This window comes from Juglans regia, chromosome 5 (genome assembly GCF_001411555.2).
Source record: "Juglans regia cultivar Chandler chromosome 5, Walnut 2.0, whole genome shotgun sequence".
Classification (NCBI taxonomy): Eukaryota; Viridiplantae; Streptophyta; class Magnoliopsida; order Fagales; family Juglandaceae; genus Juglans; species Juglans regia.
In genome coordinates, this window is record NC_049905.1 from 10545503 (window position 1) to 10571956 (window position 26454).

General features: G+C 37.5%; 1 protein-coding gene across 2 annotated transcripts; it reads left to right on the forward strand.

Moving 5' to 3' along the window:
- The first annotated feature begins 1637 nt into the window (after positions 1 to 1637).
- Positions 1638 to 26177, forward strand: LOC108981957 (serine/threonine-protein phosphatase 6 regulatory subunit 3-like). Of its 2 annotated transcripts, none has more exons than XM_035690161.1 (19): positions 1638 to 1891; positions 4590 to 4693; positions 4898 to 4984; positions 5124 to 5199; positions 5303 to 5377; positions 5488 to 5541; positions 7287 to 7346; positions 7439 to 7555; positions 8648 to 8742; positions 8882 to 9090; positions 16935 to 17032; positions 17326 to 17429; positions 17581 to 17746; positions 17954 to 18076; positions 18565 to 18647; positions 18980 to 19121; positions 19246 to 19275; positions 23296 to 23366; positions 25019 to 26177. In XM_035690161.1, exons 1-19 carry the CDS (start codon positions 1853 to 1855, stop codon positions 25842 to 25844), a joined length of 2559 nt encoding a protein of 852 aa, XP_035546054.1. In that variant the 5' UTR covers positions 1638 to 1852; the 3' UTR covers positions 25845 to 26177. The 2 variants fall into 2 exon arrangements, with proteins under 2 accessions (XP_035546054.1, XP_035546055.1); XM_035690162.1 differs by having other exon boundaries at positions 25022 to 26177.
- The last annotated feature ends 277 nt before the right edge of the window (positions 26178 to 26454 follow it).

The window sequence follows — 26454 nt, forward strand, 5'->3', positions numbered from 1 at the left end:
TCATTCCTCCTAAGCCATATTTTCCTCATAATAGTTGATATCAACTCCACCTTTTCTGCTTTGTTTTGCCATCGACCTCTACCATAGACTTTGTGGGGAAAGTTGTACCTTCCATAAAGGAACAATGTCTACACTTGCTAAAAAGGATTGAAGTGAGTAGAATATGCTAGTTATTTTATTTAATATCAATAGTTATTGAAGCTAAGACGTTAGATTGGCTATGATTTTGAATATATGTAATAAAATCGTTTGATTGGATTTAATAATGTTTAGTCACTAAGGAGGACAATTCCATCTACCTTTTCTTGAAGAACTAAAGTTGTTTATTTTCTTTTTTTTTTTTGTAGTCAAGATTAATATAATAAATTACATAGGAGTGTTCATATGGTCATCATTTCCGGATAACCTTGCTATTCCGTGAATATACCGAGGCGAAATGGATCCAACTAGAGATTTTTGTTTGGAAAATGCTACTTAAATCGATAAAATTGATCGATTGTGATTTTTATTTTTATTTTTTTAATTTAATAGTTAATACTCCTCCTCGTCAAGATTCATCTCATTATTCCAGTCGAGTTTGAAATAAGAGAAAATTCTATACATTATATTATCGTCTTATTTTCATCCCGTTAATAAGATATGATATATTTATTATCATTAGATGATATTTTATTGAATGATTCATTGTCATTCAATGATAATAGATGCACCACATCTTACTTAACAAAACGAACAATATGAAATACTAAAAAACACCCATCCTCCTTTTGGTTGGTTCCACTTGTATGGCAAATTAATCTCGTTGGTTTATGATATGAAGAATAAGCCATGTTGAGATGAAATGAAAAGTGTGTGAATACTAGTTAAATAGTTTGTGAATAATAATAAAATTATTTGAGTTAAAATATTTTATAGAATTTTGAGAAAAAATAGAGAAAAATTTGAATATTAAAATATAATTTCTTAATATAATTTTTGTTTTGAGATTTAAAAAAGTTATAATTATTTTTTATATTTTATTTGGAAGTTTATAAAAGTTGTAATGATTAGATAATGATAGAGAAAAAGTTGAATATTTGAAATTGAAAATTATTTGGCCTGATTTAGATAGTGAGTTGAGAAGAGACGAAAGTTGAAAACTGAATGAAATGTTGTTAGAATATAATTTTTTAATATAATTTTTATTTTACAATTTAAAAAACTAAATTGTTTATTATATTTTGTTTTGAAATTTGAAAAAATTGTAATAATTAGATAAGATGAGATGAGACTATCTCAACATCTAAATTGAGCCTATTGTGCAAAAAAAAAAGGAGCCTAAGGTCTGGTTTGTTTTCACAAATCAACTCATCTTATCTAATCATTGTAATTTTTCTAAAATTTCATATAAAATATAAAAAAATAATTCAATTTTTTCAAATATTAAAATAAAAATAATATTATAATAATATTTTATTTAACATTTAACTTTAATCTCATCTCATCTTATTGTCTAACCAATCGAGATCTAAATCTTAATTTTTTTTTTATTTCAACTATTTTCTATTTTGATTTCTTTTATTTCAAATTTTAATTTCAAATATTTGGACTTAATTTTTATTTTTTTCATACCAAATTGGGAAATTCTGTACTTCAGCGGTTAATTCCGTTCCTCCGATTTTTTGTTTGGCCAGCACCGATCTGTCAGTACGCCCTCTCGCGAAAAATTAGGGTTTCCAGCTCCAACCACAGCTCCCTTGAATCTCGAGCTCTCCGCGTCTTTCCCTGACCTAGATTTCCTCTTGTTTCTAGGGCTTTACAGATCTGCGCAGGTCTTGCTTCGAGCTCTGCTGAATCCTCCCCTTTCTTCGACATGTTTTGGAAGATCTCATCTCTCTCTACCTCCTCACCCGTAAGTGTTTTCAACCCAATTTTCCTGACTCTTAATAATGCTACTTCTCTGGCTTTGTATTTCAACGAAATTGGTTACGGTGTTTAGATTTGGTCTTTTATTTTCGTATTTTTCTGGGCCGAATTTACTCTTTTTGTACTTGGAAATGGAAAGCTAGCCTCTTTTTGTTTCATTAATTTGCTGAAGATTTAGCTTTTGTTTCGACTTGATGATATGTTCCTTCGAATTTACTTTGGACTAATTGACGTGAGCTTTGCTAGTTTTAGTTTATGAATACGTGTACTTTTTTTGCCTCTGCTTTTTGTTTTTGTCATGAACTTCATCCAGTGGCTTACTTCTTTGATAGAATGCGTGTGCTTCCAGTGGCAAACTACATGAATTTGTTTGCGGTGTCACTTATTGTATAGATTTAAGTGATGCGTTCTGTGGGATTCTAATTTGCCTATCAATATGGTATTTTACTGTGAATGTTGTTGAAATTGCAGAGTCCCACCTTTTCTTTATAACATTCTTATAACCATCTTTTCACTGCTGGGAATATGGATGGAATGATTAGCTTTGAGAAGTTTTTAATCACATGGCTTTGAAATTGGAACAATATCTAGGCATTCAATGTAGTTTTGCCAATACATTAATGTTTACTTGTAACAATCCAGTCCCGCATTAAGAATATGAATAACTCGTATAGAGTGGCTTGGTATAAATGTAGTCATGGGTGCGAAGTGCTACATATGGTACTTGTTGAAATTTGGCTTTACAAGTGATTCTTGGGAAACTTGAATTTGATTAGTCTCTTGGGAGTTATAGCCTAGATGTGTGTAGCAATTTTCCCAGGTCATTACATATGGTATCATAGCCACCTAGTAAGGCCAGTCATTTGGACCACTTCATGGCATGGTCCTGACAAGGACATTAGGAATTTAAGAGGGGGACTATGTAACACTCCAATAGCACACGAGAAGTATTAAGTCTACAAAGCTAACTATTTTATTAATTTTTTTTTATAAGTAAGAATTTAATTCATCAAATGCAATAGATGCAGTCCATGTATACATGAAGTATACAAAAGAAACACCTAAATACATTCTAAAGCTAGAAAAACGAGGACAAAAACTCATGGACCGCCCCTCCATTAAGTACAATAGCTGAAAACCAACTAAACAAGGAACACATAAAAAATTTCCTGAGTTCTTCTACATTGCGCTCCCTATTATTAAAACACCTCTCATTCATTTCCAACCAAATGCACCACATAATGCACACATAAATCATCTTCCACGCAGTTGCCACTTGAGAGCAAGTATGAAGTCTAGTCCAACATGCGAGTAAGTCTACCACTGATTTTGGCATAACCCAGGACAGTCCGGATCTTCTAAACACACCATCCCATAACACTTTAGCCATATCACAATGTATAAGTAGATGATCCACTGATTCCGCAGCTTTCTTGCACATGAAGCACCACTCCATAACAATCATCCCAAGCTTTCTCAAATTGTCAATTGTCTGAATATTCCCAATTGTTGATGTCCAAACAAAAAAAGTAACCTTTTTATTTTTTTTAATGTCGGTGAACCTGTCCAAGTTAAGGCCATTTGGACCCACCCCTGTAGAGTAAACCTCGGTCCTGGGCACCGCACCCTTGGAAGTTTCCCTACACGGAGTTGGTTAAATCGCTGACTTTTCATCAAGGGATGTGGTCCTAAAGGATTGTTTGCACCCATGAGGTGTTGAACTTTGGACCTTGAAAGGAGTGATACCCCAAGACCAAGGCCTTTCACCACTTTGACCAACCTTTGACGGAACATGAGCCTTCCAAATACTCTTCCAAGGAAAAGATTGTTATGAAGTGGTGCTTCATGTGCAAGAAAGCTGTGGACAGCTATGAGATTTTTTTAGTCATATGGGTTTGAAGTTGGAACAATATCTAGGAATTTAATACAGTTGTTTCAAGGCATTAGAGCAATCACAATGGTTTATTCATCTTGCACAAGAAAGCACAATGGCTAACAATGGTTCAAAAAATGATCTCCATCAGCTTATGTAAACTATATGCAAAACTCATATGTGCTACAGTGACTACATTTGAATAAGCACTATTAATTTATATAATTTTTTTTTTACAGTTTCTCTTTTGATCTCTCTTTCTTTACATTCTTACAATCACATTATTTTCTAAAAGGAATAAAGAAAGAATAAGAAAAGAATAGATAAGCTAATGAAGAGTACATTTTAAAAGCCATTGGCCAAAATAGATAAAATGGCTTTGGTCTATTTTAGAAAAAAGTGTAAATAAATCATTGTGAGTGCTCTTAGAATTACTTGTAACACTCAAGTCCCAGATTGGGAATATGAATAGTCCACATCGGGTGGGTAGTTTATAAAGATAGTCATGGTGCTAAGTCCCACATTGGCTACTTATTAGGTGAAGCTGGAGTTTATAAGTGATTCTATGGGAAGTTAATTGGTTAGCCTTTTTTGGGATATAGCATAGGTGTGGCTAGTGCTTTCCTTGAGTTACATTACTTTAGAGCGAACTCATAAAGATGTTTTACTGCTTACGGGTACTTGGCTGTGATTCATTTTTAGTGCAGTATCCTATGAATGCTTGGGTTTGCCTGCATGCATGCTTTTTTCTTTTCCTTTTATCCCCATAATTAATCTATTTAAGCTTGTTATTTCTTTTTCTTGTATACAGGTGGAGTCAATATTAGACAAGGACAACTTCACCTTGGAAGAGCTTCTGGATGAAGAAGAAATAATTCAAGAATGCAAAGCATTAAACAGTCGGCTCATTAACTTGTAGTATTTCTTCTCCATTCTACCTGGGCCATCTTTTCTTCTTTTTTTTTTTTTTTTTCAAGCTTTATTAGCTATTAGCTTAATTTCCTTGAGTTTCTACGTAATTGGGTTTCTTTGAAGCTATTATAATTGATATGAGCTGTAGACTGTTTGTTGGATAATATAGAAGCTGATGCTGGAAACTACTTGATGTTTATGTTTTAGTCTCCGGGATAGAGCCCAGGTGGAGCAGTTATTACACTATATTGTTGATGAAGCCCCAGAGGATGCTGAAAGCAAACGAGCCTTCAAGTATAGTGCTCTGACTCAGCAAATATATAAAAAAAAAACAAAGGGATCTTCGTTAGTTTTCAGATTTCAATGCTCCATGTGTTCTGAAACTTTCTTTCTTGCTTCTAATTTTATTGGCAAATTTTTTTTAATGATTTAGATTCCCATTCATTTCATGTGAGATTTTCACATGCGAAATTGATGTTATTTTGAAGACTTTGGTGGATGAAGAGGAGGTATGTGTCTACGGTTATTCATGATCACACATTATCTAAAAGGGTGGAAGTTGATTTAATAATGTTTTGTTACTGATTTCTTATAATTTCCCCGTGATTGCAGCTGATGAACTTACTCTTCTCCTTCTTGGAACCTAATCGTCCACGTAGTACTTTGTTGGCTGGGTACTTCAGCAAGGTATGCTGTGATGATATGAGAAACTTGGTTTCTGTGATATTTCTTGGGCAATGTTAATCCGACTGCTTAGGCAAAGCAATTCTTGAAGCTATTTTTGGGTGTCATTTTAGGTCGTCATATGTATTATGATACGGAAGACTGTCCCACTTATGAATTATGTCCAAGTAAGCAACTTGCTCAACTCTGCATTGTTTTATGATTTGAATTATTATGAGCTCTTCCAACATTCTAGATACAACAATGTGCCCTAGATTGAAGTTAATTTCCTCTTGTTCATGGAAAACATCAAGCTAATGTGCTTGAATGATATTTGTACTTAATATTGTGGCTCAACTGATCCCTCAGAACAACTTGGGATTATTGCTTGTGTTCATGAATATATGAATGACTTCATCCTGTATTTTGCCCCTAGTGATGTTGTTGCATCTGGATGGTCAGAGTTCTTTGCTGCTATTGGGGTCCTTTCATGCAAGGGTGACTGTTGATATCAAAATTTTTTCATTCTAGTTGTAATAGATACTTTGGGTAACATAACCATAAGATCCTGAAAAGAGTAACTTTTGAATCTGTCATTTTGGTTACAATTACCTTGTATTTATTGCTATCCTGTCTACCCAGTGCATCTTTAAAGGCATCCTTTTTGTTTTGTTGCAAAATAGTGGCTTGTTTGGTTCTTGGGCTTTGTATTGAAGTGCCTATGGTGCTTTCTTATGACTTGTATATCGATGCTCGTGTAACCACTTTGACTGTTGGGTCTGAAGCATCGTGCAATGCTAGATTTTTTCTTCTTTTTAAATGTTCAGAAAAGGAGGCCTTCCAACCAGGGTTGTATTGGAGTTTCTTTTTGCATGAAAGTTCTTGTTATGTTGTGTGGCTTTGTGCAATCAAAGGTTATTGTGGGCTGGCCTGTTTCAAATGCTATTCTTTAGATTTGTCCACTGGCGTCACTTGGAAAAAAATAATTCTCCACTGGCATAAAAATTTGTTTAATTTTTTTTCCTGAACTTTTAGTCACTAGTTTTTGACGCATAAATGAACATAGGCAAGAATCTAAGTAATTAAATGCTTTAGTTTGAGCCTTCTTTCCTTTCTTTGATATTCGTTAGTTTGCATAGTTGGTTAATGAGCATAAATTTTGGGCCATTGCTTTAGATTTTAATGGCCTGAATTTTCATGATTTTCTAGTTTCCCTTACTTCGACCTAGATAGGTTTCATCTCTTGTATACCATCTTGTGTACTTGGGCTTTGCCTATCTTTATTAATACATCTTTGATTACTTATCAAAAAAAAATTTTGGGCTGATTTTTTCCCTGAACCTCCTAACGTTAAAATGGGATTCAGCTGCATATTGTTCCAGTGGCAGATTTTTATTTAATCCACAGTATAAATTTGATTCCTGGATCACTGGTTGGTGTATTGCCTCTAAAGTCTCTTCTCTAGGTTTGGTACCTTGGAAATGAATGTCTTTTTTTTTTGTTTAGGTAATCAAGAAGTTTTATTCATAAGAAAAACGAATGTCTTTGAATCAAGTTACCTATTGCCTGTCAGAAATAGTCACGACTGCAGTCTAGGTTCTCTAAAGTCTACATTCCCTAGGGATTGGCTCAAGTGGTATAGGCCTTGGTCTTGGTGGTATGCTCCCTCCAGGTCTAAGGTTTGAATCCTCTTGGATGCAAACAATTTCTAGGGGTCATTGGACTGGAGGAATTTTTCCTTGAATTACCAGAGGTGCACTTACGAAAAACTTCTTGCCGAGGGCCTATGTACCTCTAGGATTAGTCGGGACTCTTGTTCTCAGACACCCGGTGCCAATAAAAAAAAAATCTATAAAAAAATGTTGTCTGTATGTTTTTATTTCCTCGTCAACTTCAAAACTATATTGGATTCAGACATAGTGGATCTTTACAGGCTCATCAGGATGTTTTTTGCCATCTGGTTGATTTGATAGGAATTACATCCATCATGGAGGTAACAAATATTTCAGTTGTAATATTTTATTTTAAGAATTGCATTTTATATTCCAAGTTTTATATTGGTCTTGAGGTGAACTTTTAATGCAGGTTTTGGTTCGACTTGTTGGCGCCGATGACCATTTGTATCCCAATTATGTAGATGTGATGCAATGGTTGGCTGAAAGCAATCTGCTGGAAATGATTGTGGATAAACTCAGTCCATCAGTAAGTGTCACAATGCACTTTATTTTAGGATCATGAAAGCCTCTTCTCACCCTTTAATAAAGGATTTATGTAGTGGTTGAGTATACATGTATATCATGCATTTGGAATATTCACTACCTTAAGAAATGAACCCAACTTGTTGATTGACCAGTGAAACTGTTGAAGATTTCTTAAATTGAATGTTCAAGCATTCTGCATGTCCCACGTTTGAAGCTGGTTATAGTTTTATGCTTGTTTTTAGAATTATATGAAGCCGTAGCTTCCTTGTATTTCACACTGATTAGAAGCCTAGAATCTGGGTGGCTGGTTTGTTGTGAAATATGTTTCACAAGGGTTCCATTCTTTGTCGAAATTCGGATAAACATGGCCAACATTTACAGATTTTGAAGCCATGTCTGATTACTGTCTTTTCATTCTTGTTCTTTTTCTCATGCTGGCCAGTGGTGTTTGAGCGAATTTCTGATGGGCCCACTGTGGAATTACCGAATAGCTGCTTTACCTCCAAATTTGGTTTTCCCACATTAGTGTAGTACGTAGACAAGGTCATTCTGGCTCACTTTACTGCATTCACTATAGATTTTATTTTTGGGCACAGAGTAATGGAATAACTTTTAATTTGGTGCCTGGATCTAAAATCTGTAAATTTTTATTTTGAGAATGTGGCTTGTTCTGATAAGTAACCCTTCCATTGCAAATGATGACAGTACTGGCACAAAAATTGATAGCCCAGTAAATGCTGATACTTTTCACTGAATGAATTTTATGCTGGCTTATTGGTCTAAGTGATAGGACTTCATTTGTTCAAAATTAAAATACTTAGGGATGACGTTTGTCTTGTATATGTCCCGTGTACTTGGGTCATGCCTTTTGCAACACTCAAGAAAATATTGATACTTATAAAAAAAGATCTGAGGACTACATTGGAACTTCCCTTGTATATACAAGATAGAGTTAGTAAGCAATGAGAAAAGGAAGCTCTAAAGAGGAGATAAAGAGTGCATTAAAGTTTGTGATATGTTTTTCCATATTAAACTGTTCTAATCAAGCATTTTTGGTGATAAATTCTCTAATAGCTTATTTTACGTGGACCAGAGTCCTCCTGAGGTGCATGCTAACGCGGCTGAAACACTGTGTGCTATAACACGAAATGCTTCATCAGCTCTAGCCACAAAACTTTCTAGCCCAAGGTTTGTTTTGAGATAGCATTTAGTTTGTTACTCAGAAAAAAAAACATTTAATTTGATACTTATACCCAGGCAGGCACACATGCGTATTATTATTTGTTTGTACGTATTATGTAATAAGTTTTGAACTCGTTGATACCAGCTTTGTTGCAAGGATATTCGGTCATGCATTGGAAGATTCACAATCAAAATCTTGCCTTGTGCACTCGCTTTCTGTCTGTATTTCTTTGTTAGACCCAAAAAGATCGACGTCATCTGCTTTCATGTTTCATTCTTTTCGAAGTCAACATATGTATGAGCCTCCAATCTCTGCTAAACCCGAGACAATCGGTGCAATGCTCCCCAAACTTGGTGAGTATGTTGATGTTTTTTACTTTTGGTTTTAGTGAAATTTGTTGAAGTGTTTACCTGGTGGACTATTTCTTCTCATGCTGCATAATTGTGCCTCTATTATATGCTTTGGCTGGAAGAGATGATTCTTAGTAGAAGGAGATGCTATTTTATATCCACTTATTAGTTATTACTTTCATCTTTCAAGTCTGAACTTACTTTTCTCGAGGAATTTCAAATATATCTAGGTTCGTTTTAAATGTGTTTTATATGTTGGAACGGTATGCTGAAGATCACTTGTATTATATGTTTTTTTTTTTTACAAGTCACTTGATGGATGTTAGGCATGAAAAACACTTCTTTCAACCTTAGTTGGCTTAAGGTTTTCATTGATTTATTTTTTGATAAATCTAGATAATTATTGAATCTAGACAATTTAATGAATCTAGATTCTAGACAGATGTGTGCAATAAAGTTGGTGTTTGAATCTTGTTCTTCAGAGTGACAATCAAAGCTGTGTTAATTTGAATTTTTAGAATCTCCCAATTCAATGCTAATAAATTGTTAGTCTTTTATTGCTCCCCCCGGGTCTAAGGTTCAAATCCCATTGGGTGCAAACAATCTCTAGGGGCCATCGGACTGGGGGATTTTCCCTTAAATTACCCGAGTCACTTGTGGGAATCTCCTTGCCGAGGGCCTGTGGACCCCCGGGATTAGTCGGGACGCTGTTCCCGAAGATGCGGTGCCAATAAAAAAAAAATTGTTAGTCTTTTACCCCTTGCTCTAAGGCTCATGGGATCTCCTTGCCGAGGGTCTGTGGACACTCTACGAAACAATTGCCAATAAACAACAGTTTTTCTCTCCTAATTTTTTTCTCTTCGTACACTCGGGAAAAAAATGTTGTCTCTCCGTCGGTGTTATCCTTCTGATAACGGTGATGGAGACCAGTGTTGTTTAGCTTAGTTTTTTTTTAAGTTTCTTTATGAGTAGTAGTGTTGTGATGGGGTCTAGTAGGAATGTTATTATTGATAAAAAAATAAATGTTTCGAGTTTAAGAAGATGAATGCATGGTGGTGGAGAATCATTGAGAGCAGCTGTCGTGCTGTGAATCACATCTTCATTGATCAAGTCTCATTGGGATGGCTGAATCTCATGGTGAAGGAAGGTATTGCTTTTGAGGGGCCCTTTGGTCTTATCAGATCCCAAAGAAATGGTTCTCAGGTATTGGTGGTGCAAAGGCAGCGTAACTCTTATGGGAGCTTTTTTACCCTATCGGAATTTGGGCAAGAGAAACGGCGTGGCCTACTATTGATACCGGAAGGGAGGAAAGGGGTAGGTTGGAGGAATTTTGGAGAGTTGTTGAAAGAAATTTATGTAACTTCCTTTGTTTTGGAAAGGAATAACAGAGGGAGCAGCCCTTGGATGGCTCCTCCTTCGCCGTTGGGGCACCAAGTTTTTGCTTCATACAGTGAGGCCCTGTCTCGTGCTCCAAAACCTGCAAAGGGGACATGTGTTACCTGGAGGGTGAAGGCATAGCTCTGTGAAGGTGCAAGTCTTGGCAAGTGTCTGTTAGGGCCAAGTATGGTAAGTGTGCTGCATGCTTTGGCTGAGATGGAGATACAAGTGGGACATTTGCACCTGAATATGGGGACTTTAAAATGTTGCATTGAGGAGGGATTGCAGACGAAGAAGGATCCCGTAATGGGCCAGGGAAAAGGTTCTCTTTTTGGGCTCAAAGATGTTTCTACAGACTTGTCTTCAACCACAAACTCTCTAAAGGGAAAGAATGTGGCTTCTGGTGGGCCTCTACCACAGGCCTGTTTCACGTAGGCCCAACCCTCTCTGGGGCCCAGAAGCCTGCCTGGAGACGTAGGGCTGAAATCCTGTTGTCTTCCATTGGGCCTCAACCTTCACCATTGGCTGTGGGTCAAGGGTCGACGTCAATGGTGGTGGGTTCTTCGGAGACGGTGGTGGGTTTACCGGTGAGCTTTGGGGTGTCGGAGTTGGCGTCGGTAGGGAGTAGAGTGGCTGAGCTGAACGTAAGTTGTGGTTTTCCGTCGTCGGAATCTACTCAGAATCAACCACATGATAAGGGATCGATGGGAGTGGGTCTGTCGGCGCGGTCTGGGGTCGTCGGGAGTGCAGCGGTAGAATTTAGAGATACAAACTAGAGTTTCTGTAGTGGCGAGAAATTCATTTCGGCGCCGATAAGCGTCTTGCTGAACTCCACATTGGCACAGAAAACTTCGGTTGTCATTATTGACCACCACGGTGACTAGGTACAACCACCTCGACTTGAGGTTGTTGAGGATGGTGAGTTGGTTGAGGAGCTGGTAGAGGATGGGCCATTGAATGTTGATTTCCCGTCACCGTCGTGTGGGTTGTCGCTGGAGATTGCACAGACCCAAGCGTGCGTGGTGGTCGGAGGCCTAGCTATGTTCCCTGTGCAATCAAACTTGTCGGAGCATGGCTTTTTGTTTCAGGGGTCTCCGTTAGCCATTCTACCACTGGAGATGGGTTTTGTTGATGAGAATAAGTCTGGAGATGGGTTCGAAAATGTAGTGGTTTCCAGTGGTGAACCAGATTTAGTATGTGGTTCGGAACTGACCTTATTAGCTCCTATTAGTCCTGATGAAGAGGGGGCTGTTTTTGAATCCTCTATGTACACTACCCCCCAGCTCTAAATTTGGGAGTTGTCCATCAAATTGGGTTTTTAAGAAGGTAGAGGAGATTCAAGCTGTTATTGGAATTTCTTTTGGAGGTTACGAAGAACAATTTAAGGCTCTTTTCATGGCTCTTAAAGCTAGCCATTCAAAATCAGCCACAAAGCAGGATAGAGAACTTAGAAGGCTAATTTGTTTCATTAATTATGACGTGAAGGAAGGGAGTGGCGGAAGGGATAGATCGAAAGGGAGGGGCAATCCATGTTCTTATGAAGCCTAAGATTTTATCTTGGAATGTACGGGGGCTTAATGACCGCGATAAATGCCTTTGTATCAAGTCATTATTGTGGATGTGGAAGGGGGATGTGATATGTTTTCAAGAAACAAAGTTGCAATTCATTGATAGAAGTATGGTGCGAAGTTTATGGGGGTGCTCGAACATGGGTTAGACTTATTTGGCTTCTTTGGGAGCCTCAGGTGGAGTCTTATTAATGTGGGATAAAGAGTGGTTGAGACGATTGAAGAGTGTATTGGAGATTACTCAGTCGCAATTAAAAAATGTGGCTGATGGATGGGAATGGGCATTTGCAGGTTTCTATGGTCCTAATGTAGATAGGGATAGGAGAAGGTTGTGGGAGGAGTTGGCGGGTCTATACTCCTTATGGGACGTGTCGTGGTGTATGAGGGGTGATTATAACATTACTCGCTTTCCTAGCGAATGATTGGGGCATTATCGAAATTCTGTGGCCATGGAGGACTCTAAGTTCATCTTTGATCTGGACCTCATAGATCTCCTCCTAGTAGGGGGCGAGTACACTTGGTCAAACGGATGAGTTTGGTCGAGATTGGATAGATTCCTTGTCTCTCCTTCGTGGGAAGCACACTGAAAGTAAGTCAGAAATGGTTAGCTCGAGTCATTTCAGATCATTTTCCTATCCTTTTAGATTGTGGGGGTATTCATAGGGGTTTCTGGTACTTTAAGTTTGAAAATATGTGGCTAATAGTAGACGGGTTTGTAGAGATGGTGCGTGCTTGTTGGTCATCATATCAGTTTATTGGCACTCCAAGTTTCATTCTTGCATGCAAGTTGAAGGCTCTGAAACAGGATCTGAAGAAGTGGAACCTGGAAGTTTTTGGTCATATTGACAATCATAAGTCTATATTGTTGGAGGAACTGGAAGAGCTAGAGGGTAAAGAATTGTTGGGGGATATCTCGGAGGAGGTGTTATTGAGGAAGGATATGGTTATGACAAACTTGGAGAGATTTCTGTTGTCAGAGGAGACTTCATGGCGTCAAAAATCCAGGGCCCTTTGGTTGAAAGAAGGTGATAGGTGCACGAAGTTCTTTCACAAAGTGACTAATTCACATCGGCGTAACAATGTTATCGAGTCGCTTCAATTAAGCTTTTAGGTGTTATCTTCTCCTCCGGAGCTAGAAAACCATATTGTACATTATTATGAGACCCTTTCACATAATCGGTTTCTTGGAGGCCGAAACTTGATGACTTGCCTAAGGATATAAAGTGCCTGGTCCGGATGGTTTTTCAAGGGATTTCTTTCAAACTTGTTGGGACATAGTCAAAGGTGATGTTATGCAGGTTTTTAATTAATTTCACTATTTTCAAAAGTTTGAAAAATCCCTTAATACGACTTTCATTGCTCTCATTCCCAAGAAACAAGAGGTTTCGACAATTGAGGACTTTCGTCCAATAAGCCTAATTAGTAGCGTTTATAAGATTATTTCAAAGGTTCTTGCCAACTGGCTCAGTCCGGTGTTGGAACTTATTATTTCCAAGTCTCAGAACGCATTTATTCGTGGGAGACAAATTTTTGATTCGATATTCATTGCAAACGAGTGCTTGGACCACAGAATATGGGAGGGAGGTTCATGTGTTCTTTGCAAACTTGACATGGAAAATGCATATGATCATGTGAACTGAGAATTTCTTTTATACTTACTTGAGAGGTGCGGCTTTGGGGATAGGTGGATTTCATGGATGCATCATTGTATTTCAACCGCCTGGTTCTTAGTTCTAGCTAATGGCATACCTGCTGGTTTTTTTGATAGTTCGCGGGGATTGCGGCAGGGAGATCCTCTATCTCCCCTTTTATTTGTTATAGTTATAGAGGCTTTAAGTAGGATGGTGCATACTATTGTTGGGGGAGGGTACTTATCTGGTTTTCAGGTGGGCAATGGCTCTGGTGGCTCCATTATCTCACACCTTCTATTCGCAGATGATACTTTAGTCTTTTGTGAAGCGGATAATAGCCAGATCCAAACTCTACGAGCACTGTTACTTTGCTTTGAAGCAGTGTCAGGGCTTAAGGTGAACCTTGGCAAGTCTGAGATGGTTTTTGTGGGTGCGGTTTCTAATATCCTCAATTTAGCAGCCTTTTGGATTGTAAGGTGTCCTCTTTCCCAATGCAATATCTGGGCCTTCCGCTGGGTGCAACTTTAAAAAATAGAGCTATATGGGATAGGGTGGTGGAGAAGATAGAGAAAAAGTTGGCTGGTTGGAAACGGGTGTATTTATGAAAAAGCTGTCTCACTCTTATTAAGAGTACTCTCACTAACCTCTACACATTTTTTTTATCTTTGTTTCCTATGCCTGCAGGGGTGATGAATATAATGGAGAAACTCTTTAGGACGTTCTTATGTGGAGTTATGGGGGAGGAGAAGAAATTTTATTTGATTAGATGGAAGACAGTTTGTGCCTCAGCTATGAATGGGGGGTTGAGTGTGTAAATTGAGAACTTTTAATAGAGCTCTCTTGGGGAAATGGTTTTGGAGATATCACTTGGAGGGGGGATCATTGTGGAAGGAAATTATTGACGCTAGATATGGTGTCGCTGGGGGTGTTTGGTGCTTCAATGAAGTGAGAGGGGGCTATGGTGTGGGTTTATGGAAGTTTATAAGGAAAGGGTGGCCATGCTTTGCAAACCACATTCGCTTTGTAGTTGGTGAGGGCAATTGAATCAGTTTTTGGGGGGACGTATGGTGTGGAGATCAAGTATTGGAAGGGGCTTTTTCGGCCCTATATCATATTGCAGTTAATAGGGAGGCTTCAGTACGGATGTGCGGTTACTTTCTCATGGCTCACTCCAGCGGAACATTCTTTTTATTAGGGATTTTCATGATTGAGAATTATCTATTGCTTCAGATTTTTTCATCCTACTATATTCCACAGGGACTCCTTTAGCACAACGGGATCGATTGAAGTGGAGGTCTAATAATCACAAGTTATGTACAGTTAAGGCGTATTATAACATCTTGACAACACAAGTTCATACTCCATTTCCTTAGAAGAAGATTTGGAGGTCTCATGTGCCTTCTAAAGTAGCTTTTTTTGTTTGGAATGCCGCTTTTGGGAAAATCTTGACTACGGACAACTTGAGGAAGAAAGGATGTGTAGTGATGGATTGGTGTTACGTGTAAAAAGAATGGAGAATCTGTGGACCATCTTTTACTACATTGTGAGGTAACAAGGGTGCTGTGGATTTGTTGCTTGGGTTATGCCTACGAGGGTGGTGGATTTGTTAGGTTGTTGGAGAAAGATGCAAGGCTGTCATCAAGCGGCAGTGGTATGGAAGATGATTCCGTTGTGCATCATGTGGTTTATTTGGACGGAAAGGAATGCGCGCTGCTTTGAAGACAAGGAACTCACAATGGCTGAGTTGAAGAATTTATTGTTACACACTTTAATGTGTTGGTTTTCCGCTATTGTATTGCATGGGGACAACGTTTATGATTTTTTGTCTTTAATTTATTGCTCTTAGAATGTATTTAGGTGTTTTTCTGTATACTTCCTGTGTACATAGGCTATGCCTATTTCATTCATATATATAATATTTATCTCTAATAAAAAAAAAAGTTAAGTTACTGAACAAAGTCCTGTTTTATTTAGTTCATTATTTTGCTTGATGACCTTAAAATAAAGCATTACCTCTATGATTTATTTGAAAAAAATTAACTTATAAAAAAATTGTTGTCAAACTTAAATCTGTGGTTTACAAAATTGGTTGTCAGATATATGTTATAAATTCCATCACATTTTAAATTTTAAATTTATAGATGTTTATAAAAAAATCTCCTGTATAGTTTATTTGTCACTGATGGTTTGAATGGAATTGAAAAGGCCTTATCTCCAAGCACTTGATATTGGGTTTATATATAAAGTGCATTGATTAGTTTCATGCATTCTGCATTCATTGATGCATCATACTGGTTACTTCTGCAAAATATTTTTAAGTTAGGAGATGTGGTATTACAGACAAAGATGAGGACTCACATATGACGAACTTTAATTGCTTGAAATCTTATGCATGCCAAGAAGTTGATATAACAAGAATTTATCTATTTATATTGATAAGTGAGGTAGTTTTTACTGAAAGCACAAAGGGGCACAGCCCAAGTACTCCGGAAGTATATAGTAGGAAACACCCATCTATATGGGTAAAGAAAAAGAACACAATTCCATGAAATATGGAAAGTTATAGGAATGAAAACCATTTTGTGCTGCCATCCATACATAAAGGGAATTGAATGTAAGAGCTCTTAACTTTTAGCGCCGTCCTCTCACAGTCTTCAAAAGTCTGAGCATTTCGTTCCCACCAAAGACCACAGATGACACAGAGGAACCATCTTCCAAACCTTGGAGTTGCTATGGGTACTAATTGGACTACAACAACAAGCCACCAAATCTCCCACCTGTCGAGACATGACCCAAGATCAATACTCCATCATTTGGTGGATTTGTCTCTTCATAGGAATCTTGAAGTTTTGGTAGGCCATTCATGACATAGTGGAACAAATTGGAGAAGATGATTGTCAGATGGACATGAAAATTCTTTATCACTTTAATATAGGATCCACAACCATCTTATTTGATGAACGAAGCAGACTATGTATAATGGTGTGGGCCTATATAATCATACTGCCATTTCCTATATATTGAGATAACTAAGTAACATTATAATTTGTCCGGAATTTATTGGCATTCAGTGATTTAATTGGTGTCATTTCTGGAATAAAGCCAGCATCTTCTGATTAATAATAAAACTATTGAAAGACCGTCAAAAGGGGGAAAAAACTGGTTGCTTTACCTATCCATACCGGCCGTATCAATTACAGCTTAATAGCCTTGCTAATACTGCTGTTTCTATACTTCCCAAACCTACAATTATACAACTCTTATTATGTAGGTGACCTGCTTGCACTTCTGAATGTGTCATCTCATGAGAAGATACTACCTACTACATATGGAGAATTGAGGCCTCCTCTTGGGAAGCATCGTTTAAAGGTTAGTTTGTTTATGTATTTTATATTTAATTTGCTGGACATAATTGAATCTAATCCCAATTCTTTATAAGCAATTAATTTCATTAATAAGCAAGCGTGATCCAATTTTGAACTTGAGTGGAGTAAAACTGACACAGTTGGTTGTCATATATCCTTTACCCATAGTCAATATTTGTATATTGTATCCTTCTGAGTTTAGGCTAAAACTCTTGTGGAGTTCAGAAACAGAGTTTATTGTTGTCTTTTGGATATCCATTTTTATTTTCCTGATATTTCTTTTCTTTTTCTTTCCAGATTGTGGAGTTCATTGCGGTGCTATTGAAAACTGCCAATGATGCTGCAGAGAATGAATTGGTCAGCACAGGAACCATTCGACGAGTCATTGATCTTTTCTTTGAGTAAGTTTCTCATTTTGACTTTGAATGCATGAGTGGCCAAGTTGCTGTTATTTAGAGAATTGTTGGTCTTCTCGTGCAAGAAAAATTGCTTTTATTTTCGTTATACTGAAGATGCATGGTTTTAGTTAGTTGTCTGTGTTCAATGACGCAGGTACCCGTACAATAACTCGCTGCACCACCATGTAGAGAGTATTGTATTCTCATGTTTGGACAGCAAGAATGATAGCATCGCCAATCATCTTCTTCGAGAGTGCAATTTAATTGGAAAGATTCTCCAAACAGATAAAGAATCCATTCTTTCTGGTGACAGTAATCAGGTCAATCTTTTATGACTCTCAAATATCATTGTAGCACATTTATAATGCTCTGCTGAACCAAACAAGATTAAAATGAAGGTACAAAAAGAAAAAATAGATACACGGCGTATTATGTGTAATATCACGTGGTTGCATAAATATTTATGTTCTCTTAGCTGTTGATTGCAGTAGAAAGTCTGATTCTTCTATACTTTCCTGAATTTGTAGCCAACAATTCCTGCTGCTGGAAAGCGGGCACCTCGGGTAGGAAACATTGGACACATTAGGAGAATTTCTAATAAGCTTGTTCAGTTGGGAAACAGTCAGAGCCACATTCAGGCGGGTCTTCAGGTGGGTTATAGGTAAAGCAATCCACCATGTGCTATTGTTTGACTGGAAAGTATACATTTATTTCTTTCTAAAGATTACTTCATTGGTGCTCTGGTTAATAGCAAAGGAGTTTTGAAAAAGGCCTCTTTCTCTTTACAGTACGACTATTTTTCGTGTTAAATCATGTATGATGTATTTGTTGAATCTTTGCTATTTACAACTGGCAATATTGTTTGTTTTGAACTTATCTACAGATCAATTTTTTATTTGCTCCTGAAATATTACATGATATTCAATTTTTCTTTTAAATATATGTTACAATTTCTGTATTTCCTCGTACTGATTCCTGTGTGGTGGGTATTTGGTGCAATGTGGGTACCTGTAATTGATAAAATGAAAGAACTTATAACTTTAATATATTTAAAGATGATTTTTCAGCATCTCTTTCAAACGGATCTGTACTACTAAATACCAATACTAACACCACTACTTTCATTTGTTATTTTTAGGAAAATAGTGAATGGAGTGAATGGCAAGCTACTGTTCTGCATGAGTGCAATGTGGTTGAAAACGTATTCCGATGGGCTTGTGGGTATGATCTCAAGTGCCATGCATGTTCTGAACTTATGCATTCTATTCTAAGCAATTTTGAAAATATGAGATTTTGGAGGTTTACTTCTGTTATTGAAATTTTTTTGATTACTTAAAACAATAATAACAAAAGTAAAAACATTATCAGGACAAGATATTTGTATCTGTTCTCCCTGACTACGGTTGCACTTCAGTACTATTGTGTTGTTTTTGTCTAGTGAAAAATGTTATTCGAGTTTATATGTGAGTGGATCGTGACTTGAGTCTGTCTGCCATGTTCTTCACCGGTATTTAACATCATGGATCTTTTTTATTCCTACTCACCATTTGCAGCCGTCCGACTGCCTTGCAAGATAGGACAAGGGACAGTGATGATGATGATCTTCATGATAGAGATTATGATGTGGCGGCTCTAGCAAACAATTTAAGCCAGGCCTTTCGCTACAAAATCTACGGAAATGAAGATGTGGAAGAGGTGTATAGTTAGATGCTTTTTAATCATTATACAACCATCCCTTTTATATGTAATTTCCCCTTTCTGCTGCCCTGGGTGGCTGGTTTTACTCATTGATTTGATCTTTGAATAATCGTGGTTGCAGGATCATGGAGCTCTTGATCGTGATGATGAGGTAATTGGTGTATTCAAACTATTGATTTGATTGTATAAAGTTTTTTTGGTAGGTAATCAAGAGATTTGATTGTATAAAGTTGAGGTGTGGTTATGCCTTATTTATATTGACTTGCTCATGGAAAACTAAGAAGGATCTAGAATGTATAGGAAGGCAATAGGACTGAACCGTAGATGAAATTTATTTATTTATGGAGCTGTCAATGTGTGGGATGGATTGAATTAGTTTCGAAAAGGGCTTCGGGTGGTATTATTATTATGTGGGATAGGAGGTTAATGGAGATGGTAGATCATTATGTGGGAGAGTTTATGGTTGCTTGCCGATTCAAATGTGTGGATGACGGATTTGAATGGGCTTTTGCGGGGATTTATGGTCCTAACATGGATAATAGTAGGAGTATTTTATGGGATGAAATGGCGGGTGTTTACTGCTGTTGGGATGTTCCTTGGTGTTTTGGAGGGGATTTTAACATTACTTGGTTCCCTAGCAAGCGAGTGGGGGAGAATTATTTCTCTCATGCCATGAATACTTTTTCTGATCTGATTTTTGAGCTTGGTTTGATCGATCTTCCGATGGTGGATGGGGATTTTACATGGTCCAATGGAAGGGCATGGTCTAGGCTGGACAGATTTCTGGTTTCAGCTTCTTGGGAGGTTTGTTTTCCTGATGTAGGCAGAAAAGGTTACCGAGATTGTGTTCTGACCATTATCCTATTATGTTGGAGAGTGGGGGCACTTTTAGAGGACTAAGGTATTTTAAATTTGAAAATATGTGGTTGGAGGCTGAGGGTTTTGTGGATAGGGTGAGAATGTGGTGGTCTTTGTACTCTTTTTCTGGTACTCCAAGCTTTGTACTGGTGGGTAAACTTAAAGCTTTAAAAACAGATTTGAAGAAGTGGAATGTTGAGGAGTTTGGGAACACAGAAAATAAATGGAAACTTTTGATGCAGCAGTTGCAAAGTTTGGAGGAAAGGGAGCTGTTGGGGGACTTATCCGGTGAGGAATTGGGGAGAAAAATAGTGCTGGTGGATGATCTAGAGAAGATCACTTTAATGGAGGAAATCTCTTGGAGACAGAAATCCCGGGTCCTTTGGCTGAAGGAAGGTGACAAGTGCACGAAATTTTTTCACCGTATGGCGAACTTTCATCAAAGAAATAATGCAATTGAGGTTCTTCATGATGGTGAAAACATCATTTCAGATCAAGAGGTCATTAAGGATCATATTGTCAATTTTTATGAGAAGTTGTTCAGTGAAGAATACTCATGGAGACCAAAGCTTGATGGACTGTTTTTTGAATTCATCGATCAGGCAAGTGCAGAATGGTTGGAGAGAGCTTTTGAAGAGGATGAAGTTCTCAATGTGGTTAGAGGAATTGCAAGGGATAAGGCTCTGGGGCCGGACGTTTTTTCAATCTTGTTGGGATATAGTGCTGGAGGATATTATGAAGGTTTTTCGTGAATTTTATTCATTTATGAAATTTGAGAAAAGTCCCAATGCTACATTTATAGCACTTATTCCCAAAAAGGTAGGGGCTATGGAGATACATGATTTTCGACCTATTAGTTTGGTGAATGGGGTTTACAAGATAATCTCAAAGGTGTTAGCTAATTGTATGAGTGGGGTGTTGGGAAATATTATATCGAAATCTCAAAATGCCTTTGTAAGAGGGAGACAAATCCTTGACTCGGTGTTAGTTGCTAATGAGTTTGTGGACAGCAGAATTAAATCAAATGAATCTGGAATTTTGATTAAATTGGACATGGAAAAAGCGTATGATCATGTTAGTTGGGATTTTCTCTTGTATTTGCTTGGGAAATATGGTTTGGAGAGAAATGGTGTATGTGGATCAAACATTGCATTTCGATGTCGAGATTTTCCATTTTGGTGAATGACACTTCGGTTGGGTTTTTTAATAGTTCACGTGGCTTGAGACAAGGAGATCCGCCATCTCCTTTTCTTTTCTTCCTTGTTATGGATGCTTTGAGTAGAATGTTGGAAGCAGAGGTAGAAGGTAGGTACTTGTCGGGTTTTGAGGTGGGCAATGAGGAACGGAATAGTATAAAATTATCTCATCTTCTTTTTGCCGATGATGCATTGATTTTCAGCGAGCCCAATCAAGAACATATTCGATCTTTGAGAGCATTGTTGTTATGTTTTGAAGCTGTCTCGGGTCTCAGGATTAACCTAAATAAGCCTGAAATTGTTCTGGTGGGTGCTGTAGGTAATATTTCAGTTTTGGCCAATATTTTGGAGTGTAAGATTGCTTCACTGTTGCTGAAGTATCTTGGTCTTCCCTTGAGGGCTCCTCACAAATTTGTTTTGATATGGGATATGGTTGTTGGGAAGATTGAGAGAAGGTTGGCTGGATGGAAAAAGTTATATTTGTCTAAAGGGGGAAGAATTACTTTGATAAAGAGTACGTTGTCTAATCTTCCTACGTATTTTCTCTCTTTTTTCCCTTTGCCGGCTGGGGTTGCTAGTAGAATTGAGAAAATTTATCTTAATTTCTTATGGGGAGGAATAGGAGAGGAAAAGAAGTTTCATTTGGTTAGTTGGAATAAGGTGTGTCAACCGGTTTCTTGTGGAGGATTGGGGGTGAGAAATTTGAGGTTGTGTAATAAAGCCCTCATTGGAAAATGACTTTGGAGATATCATGAAGAGAGATGCTTTATGGAAGAATGTTGTTGCTGTTAAATATGGGAGTGGGTGGGGGGATTGGTGTTCTAATGAAGTTAGAGAAGCGTATGGGGTGGGTTTATGGAAGGGCATTAGGAAAGGTTGGAGGGAGTTTTCTCCATATTAAGGAGAGGTTTGGATTCAGAGATGAGTTGAGATGGGTTGAGATGGTTTGTGATCAATAGAATAAAAGTTGAATTATTTATTATATTTGGTGCGGGAATTTGAAAAAATTGTTTTGGGATTTGAAAAAGTTGAATTGTTTATTATATTTTGTGTGAAAATTTGAGAAAGTATTAATTATAAGATGAGATGAGTTGAGGTGAGTTTTGAATCTAAACCTCTCCTAAATTTAAGGTGAGGGAAGTGAAGAGGATGCTCTTTTGGCATGACATTTGGTGTGGGGAATCGGCTCTTAAATCAGATTTTTCATCTCTTTACAGGATTGCAAGGGATCAAAATGTTGCTGTGGCAGATTATCAATGTACAGATAATAATATTGTATGGAATGTTGACTTTATTAGAGATGTAAATGACTGGGAAGTGAATGTTGTTTCAGATTTTCTGGGAAGAATTTATAACTCTAGAGTGATGCAGGGAAGAGAGGACAAGCTATTGTGGGATCATGCTGGAAATTTCAGGTTTTCAGTTAGTTCTTTTTATAAGGTGTTTAATTGTCATTCTGGCCGTGTTTTTCCCTGGAAAAGCATTTGGAGGGTGAAGGTTAAGGTGTCGTTTTTCAGTTGGGTGGTTGCTCTAGGGAAAGTATTGACCATGGATAACCTTTGAAAACGTGGCTTGTGTATAGCTGATTGGTGTTTCATGTGCAAGAAGGATGGTGAATCTGTAAATCATATTTTTTTACATTGTGAGGTGGCAAAGTCTTTGTCGAATGAGGTTATTGGTCGGACGGGTTTCTATTGGGTGATGCCTAAGGAAGTTGTGGATCTCCTTGCATGTTGGCATGGTTTTGAGGCAAGGAAATGTGTTGCTGCCAGATGGAGAATGATTCCTGTGTGTTTAATGTAGTGTTTATGGCTGGAAAGGAATGAGAGATGTTTTGAAGATAGTGCGTTCTTTTGAAGATCTTCGTTATTTTTTCTTTTCTACTTTGAGTTTGTGGGCTAGGATCTTTGTAAGGAATGATGATAATGTACTGAATCTGTTTCTGTCGTAGTTTCCTGCTTTCTAGTATGCAGTAGTTATTTCCTTTGTATATTTCCTGTATATTTGGGCTGTGCCTATTTTTGGTGATAAAATTCTTATTAATTATAAAAAAAAAATTATTTTAATCATTGAATTGGATGTTTGAATTTCTTTTTTTCTTGTTTATTAAAATTCAGGACGTATACTTCGATGATGAATCTGCTGAAGTTGTAATATCATCCCTGAGGCTAGGCGATGACCAAGGGAGGTTAGTTTCTGAATAATTTTGTTTTGGAGAAATTAGATTACCTACAATTCAGACATACTACCAATCAGTTCTGTGGGAAAATATGCTTGGGCGCAATGATTCTTCATCATATAGCTTGCGTTGCATTTTTCACTTTTGAACTTCTTTAAAGAGTCCTTAATGACTGATGAAATTCACAGAGGACATGCCAAATGGCATCATTCCCGTTTTCTTATCTGCCGGACCAACCACTTCATGACTTCAGTTTTCAGTGTTGTGAATACACTCCCATTGTTGGTGGTGCTGCTTCTGGTACCAGTGAGAAAATTGAGTTTGCTAGTGAGAGAACATTGAACCTTTCAAAGAAAGAGGCCGATTTTTTTTTGATAAGTAAAGAAAGAGGCCGAATTAAGGGCTATGGATTATCTGCATGCAAGAAACACATTGGCCAAGCAAGCTACATTTAAAACTTTCTCTTCCTTCATGCCCACTGCATTGCCAAGAAGATTAGAAATGAGATATGAAGTCGTTTAAATTTGAGTGACACTCTTTAGTTGCCAAAGGTTGGCTATCTCATTGGCAAACCTGAAATTCCCAGAAAAAAAAATACATATACTAAAAATGTATTCTTTCTGAAATTTGAGAAAGGTGCAGAATTCAAAATTATTCCATATAGACAGAGTTATGCTTAATTTTAACTGGCATTGTTTGGATGAAAACGAATAACACCTGTAAAATCTGGATTTTATTGTTATTGCCTATAATTCTTATCAAAGCACCCATTGAAATACATAGTTGTGCTACTTATAAAAAAATAAAATGAAATAAAAGGAAATACATGATTTTTTTTTGATTGGCACCGGGTGTCCAGAAACAACATCCTGACTAATCCTGGTGGTGCACAGGCCCTCGGTACATAATTGTGCAGTACTTGAGTGTGAGTTAAGACTTAAGATGATTAAGCTCTAGGGTCTCGAAACCTATCTTTAAGGGATTGGAGTAGGGCTGTCAATGTGTTGGACTTGCTGTGCAGAATCCTAGTCATATGGCAAAATCAGGGCGTCCAAAAGTTGTAGCAGTTCAAATACGCATGGAAGTCCAAAAATTTAAATTCGAGTCCTCTAAATATGATTCTACTTTTTCCCAAAAATATATCTGTTCAAGTTATATATAAGTATTTAAAAATAACTTATTTTAAATGGAACTCAGATCCAAATCAGATGGAATCTAGTTAATTCCATATTAATTCTTGTTATTATCAGATATAAAGAATCGGATTTGCATAAAACTTGTAGGATCTATTTGGTATGCTAATCTCCTATGGAAGGGTTGATTTGCCTATGAAAAGGTTGAATTTGGATTGCCTTCTGACTATACTCAACCCCTTGACCGCCCTTGATTTAGCTCTGCCAATCAAAGCCTTCAGAAAACCTGGCAAAGGTTCCAGCATCATGAATTCTCACTCCAATTTGTTTTATCGGTTGATGAAAAATATTTACTTCGTTGTATTTAGTAGTGTAAGAACTTCATATTTGCTCAACTTTGTGAATTATCATATTTTTTGTTTTGTCATGTTTTTGTTTTTTTTTTTGTCAAGCAAGTCGTTAACAATAACAGTAAGATGAAAAGTTAACATTCTCTCTCTCCCCCCCACCCTTCCCCTTCTTATGCAGTAGTCTATTCACGAATTCCAACTGGTTTGCATTCCAAGATGACAGAATTGGGAATGCACCTGTTAGCACATCGGAGATTATGGATGGGATAAACTTAAATGGAACTGCAAATGGTGGTAACAGCAGTAGTGATGATGAAGTGGTGGTTGGCGAGGATGAGGAGTTGGCTGAAAGTAAAGACTCTGTCAATGAGACATCTAGTTCCAATGCAAAATTCCTGAATGGGTTTAGTGGGAGTGGGTCTGTGAATGGTGAATTTTTGAAAAAGGAAAATGAGAAGGCAAGTGCTTCCGATGATATGGGCTTCTTCAGGTTCGAAACACCCGACAACGAGGAGTTGTTTGGAGATAGGCCTTTACCTGATTGGGTGGCATGGGGCAATTCATCAGATCTGCTAGTTGGTAGTTCTAGTGTGAATCCCTTTGAGGATCACTACAGTTCTGATGTCGATCCTTCTAGTCAAGCTCAGTTAGTGACTTCTGATGGTAGTTCCCTTTCCAGTGGAGTATCCGTACTTCCAAATGGTTCTCCAGCCACAGCAACCTCAAGTGATAGTTCAGCAGGAAGTGATTCAAGTCAGAGATCTGCTGCTGTGCCCTCATTGTTCGAAGAGGATGTTGAGTTTGTAGGTGTCGAATTAGAAGGTACCGAGAAGGCTATGGAGCAGGCGCTCAAGGAGGGGATAGTCGGGGAAGCAGGGGCATTAAAGAGAAACATTAAACCAAAGGTGCCAGAGGAGAAATCCGATGAGGGTGGACCTGGAATGAAGGAGTTCAATGATGCTAATTATTGGAGGGTTGATCAAGAGGTGGCTGTTTTGGAGTGATTGTGCGTTGACTCTACTTAGACTGTTTCAAACTTAAACTCGGGGATCCGACGACACTGATCCTGGTTTTGGGTTTGCCAAGGGCCTATGCTGCAGCCAACATATGTACAGTATAATTTTGTTTCCACATGGGGATTGGATGGTAGGATGTGTCATGGTTGTTATTGTTGTTTATTAGTTATTTTTACTCTTCGTTTGTTTTATCATTCCAGGTTTTGTTTATCATTCCATATGGGGGGTTTTCCCAGATCCATCATAATCATATTTATTCTTGCCAGAAACTCGATATTGTTTGATTTTTGTTTCCTTGTTCTGTGATTCTATAATAATCAATATTGGTCCAAACTCTCTTTTTCTTTTTCCCTAGGCAGAAATTATATTGATATAGGTGAAATTACATAGTTGGGGGGAACTTGGGAGTGAACTCCAGAAACTGGATATAGTAAAGAATACGATATAATTGTCTTGTAAAAGATTGTCTTACCATCTACCTTCACTTCAACTACTATCCTTCAGTAGAAAGAGTGGAGAAAAGCGATGCTTTTGAAAAAAAAAAAAAATGGACTGATTTGACATGAAAACTTTCAATAAACGAACTTTAAAATTTTCG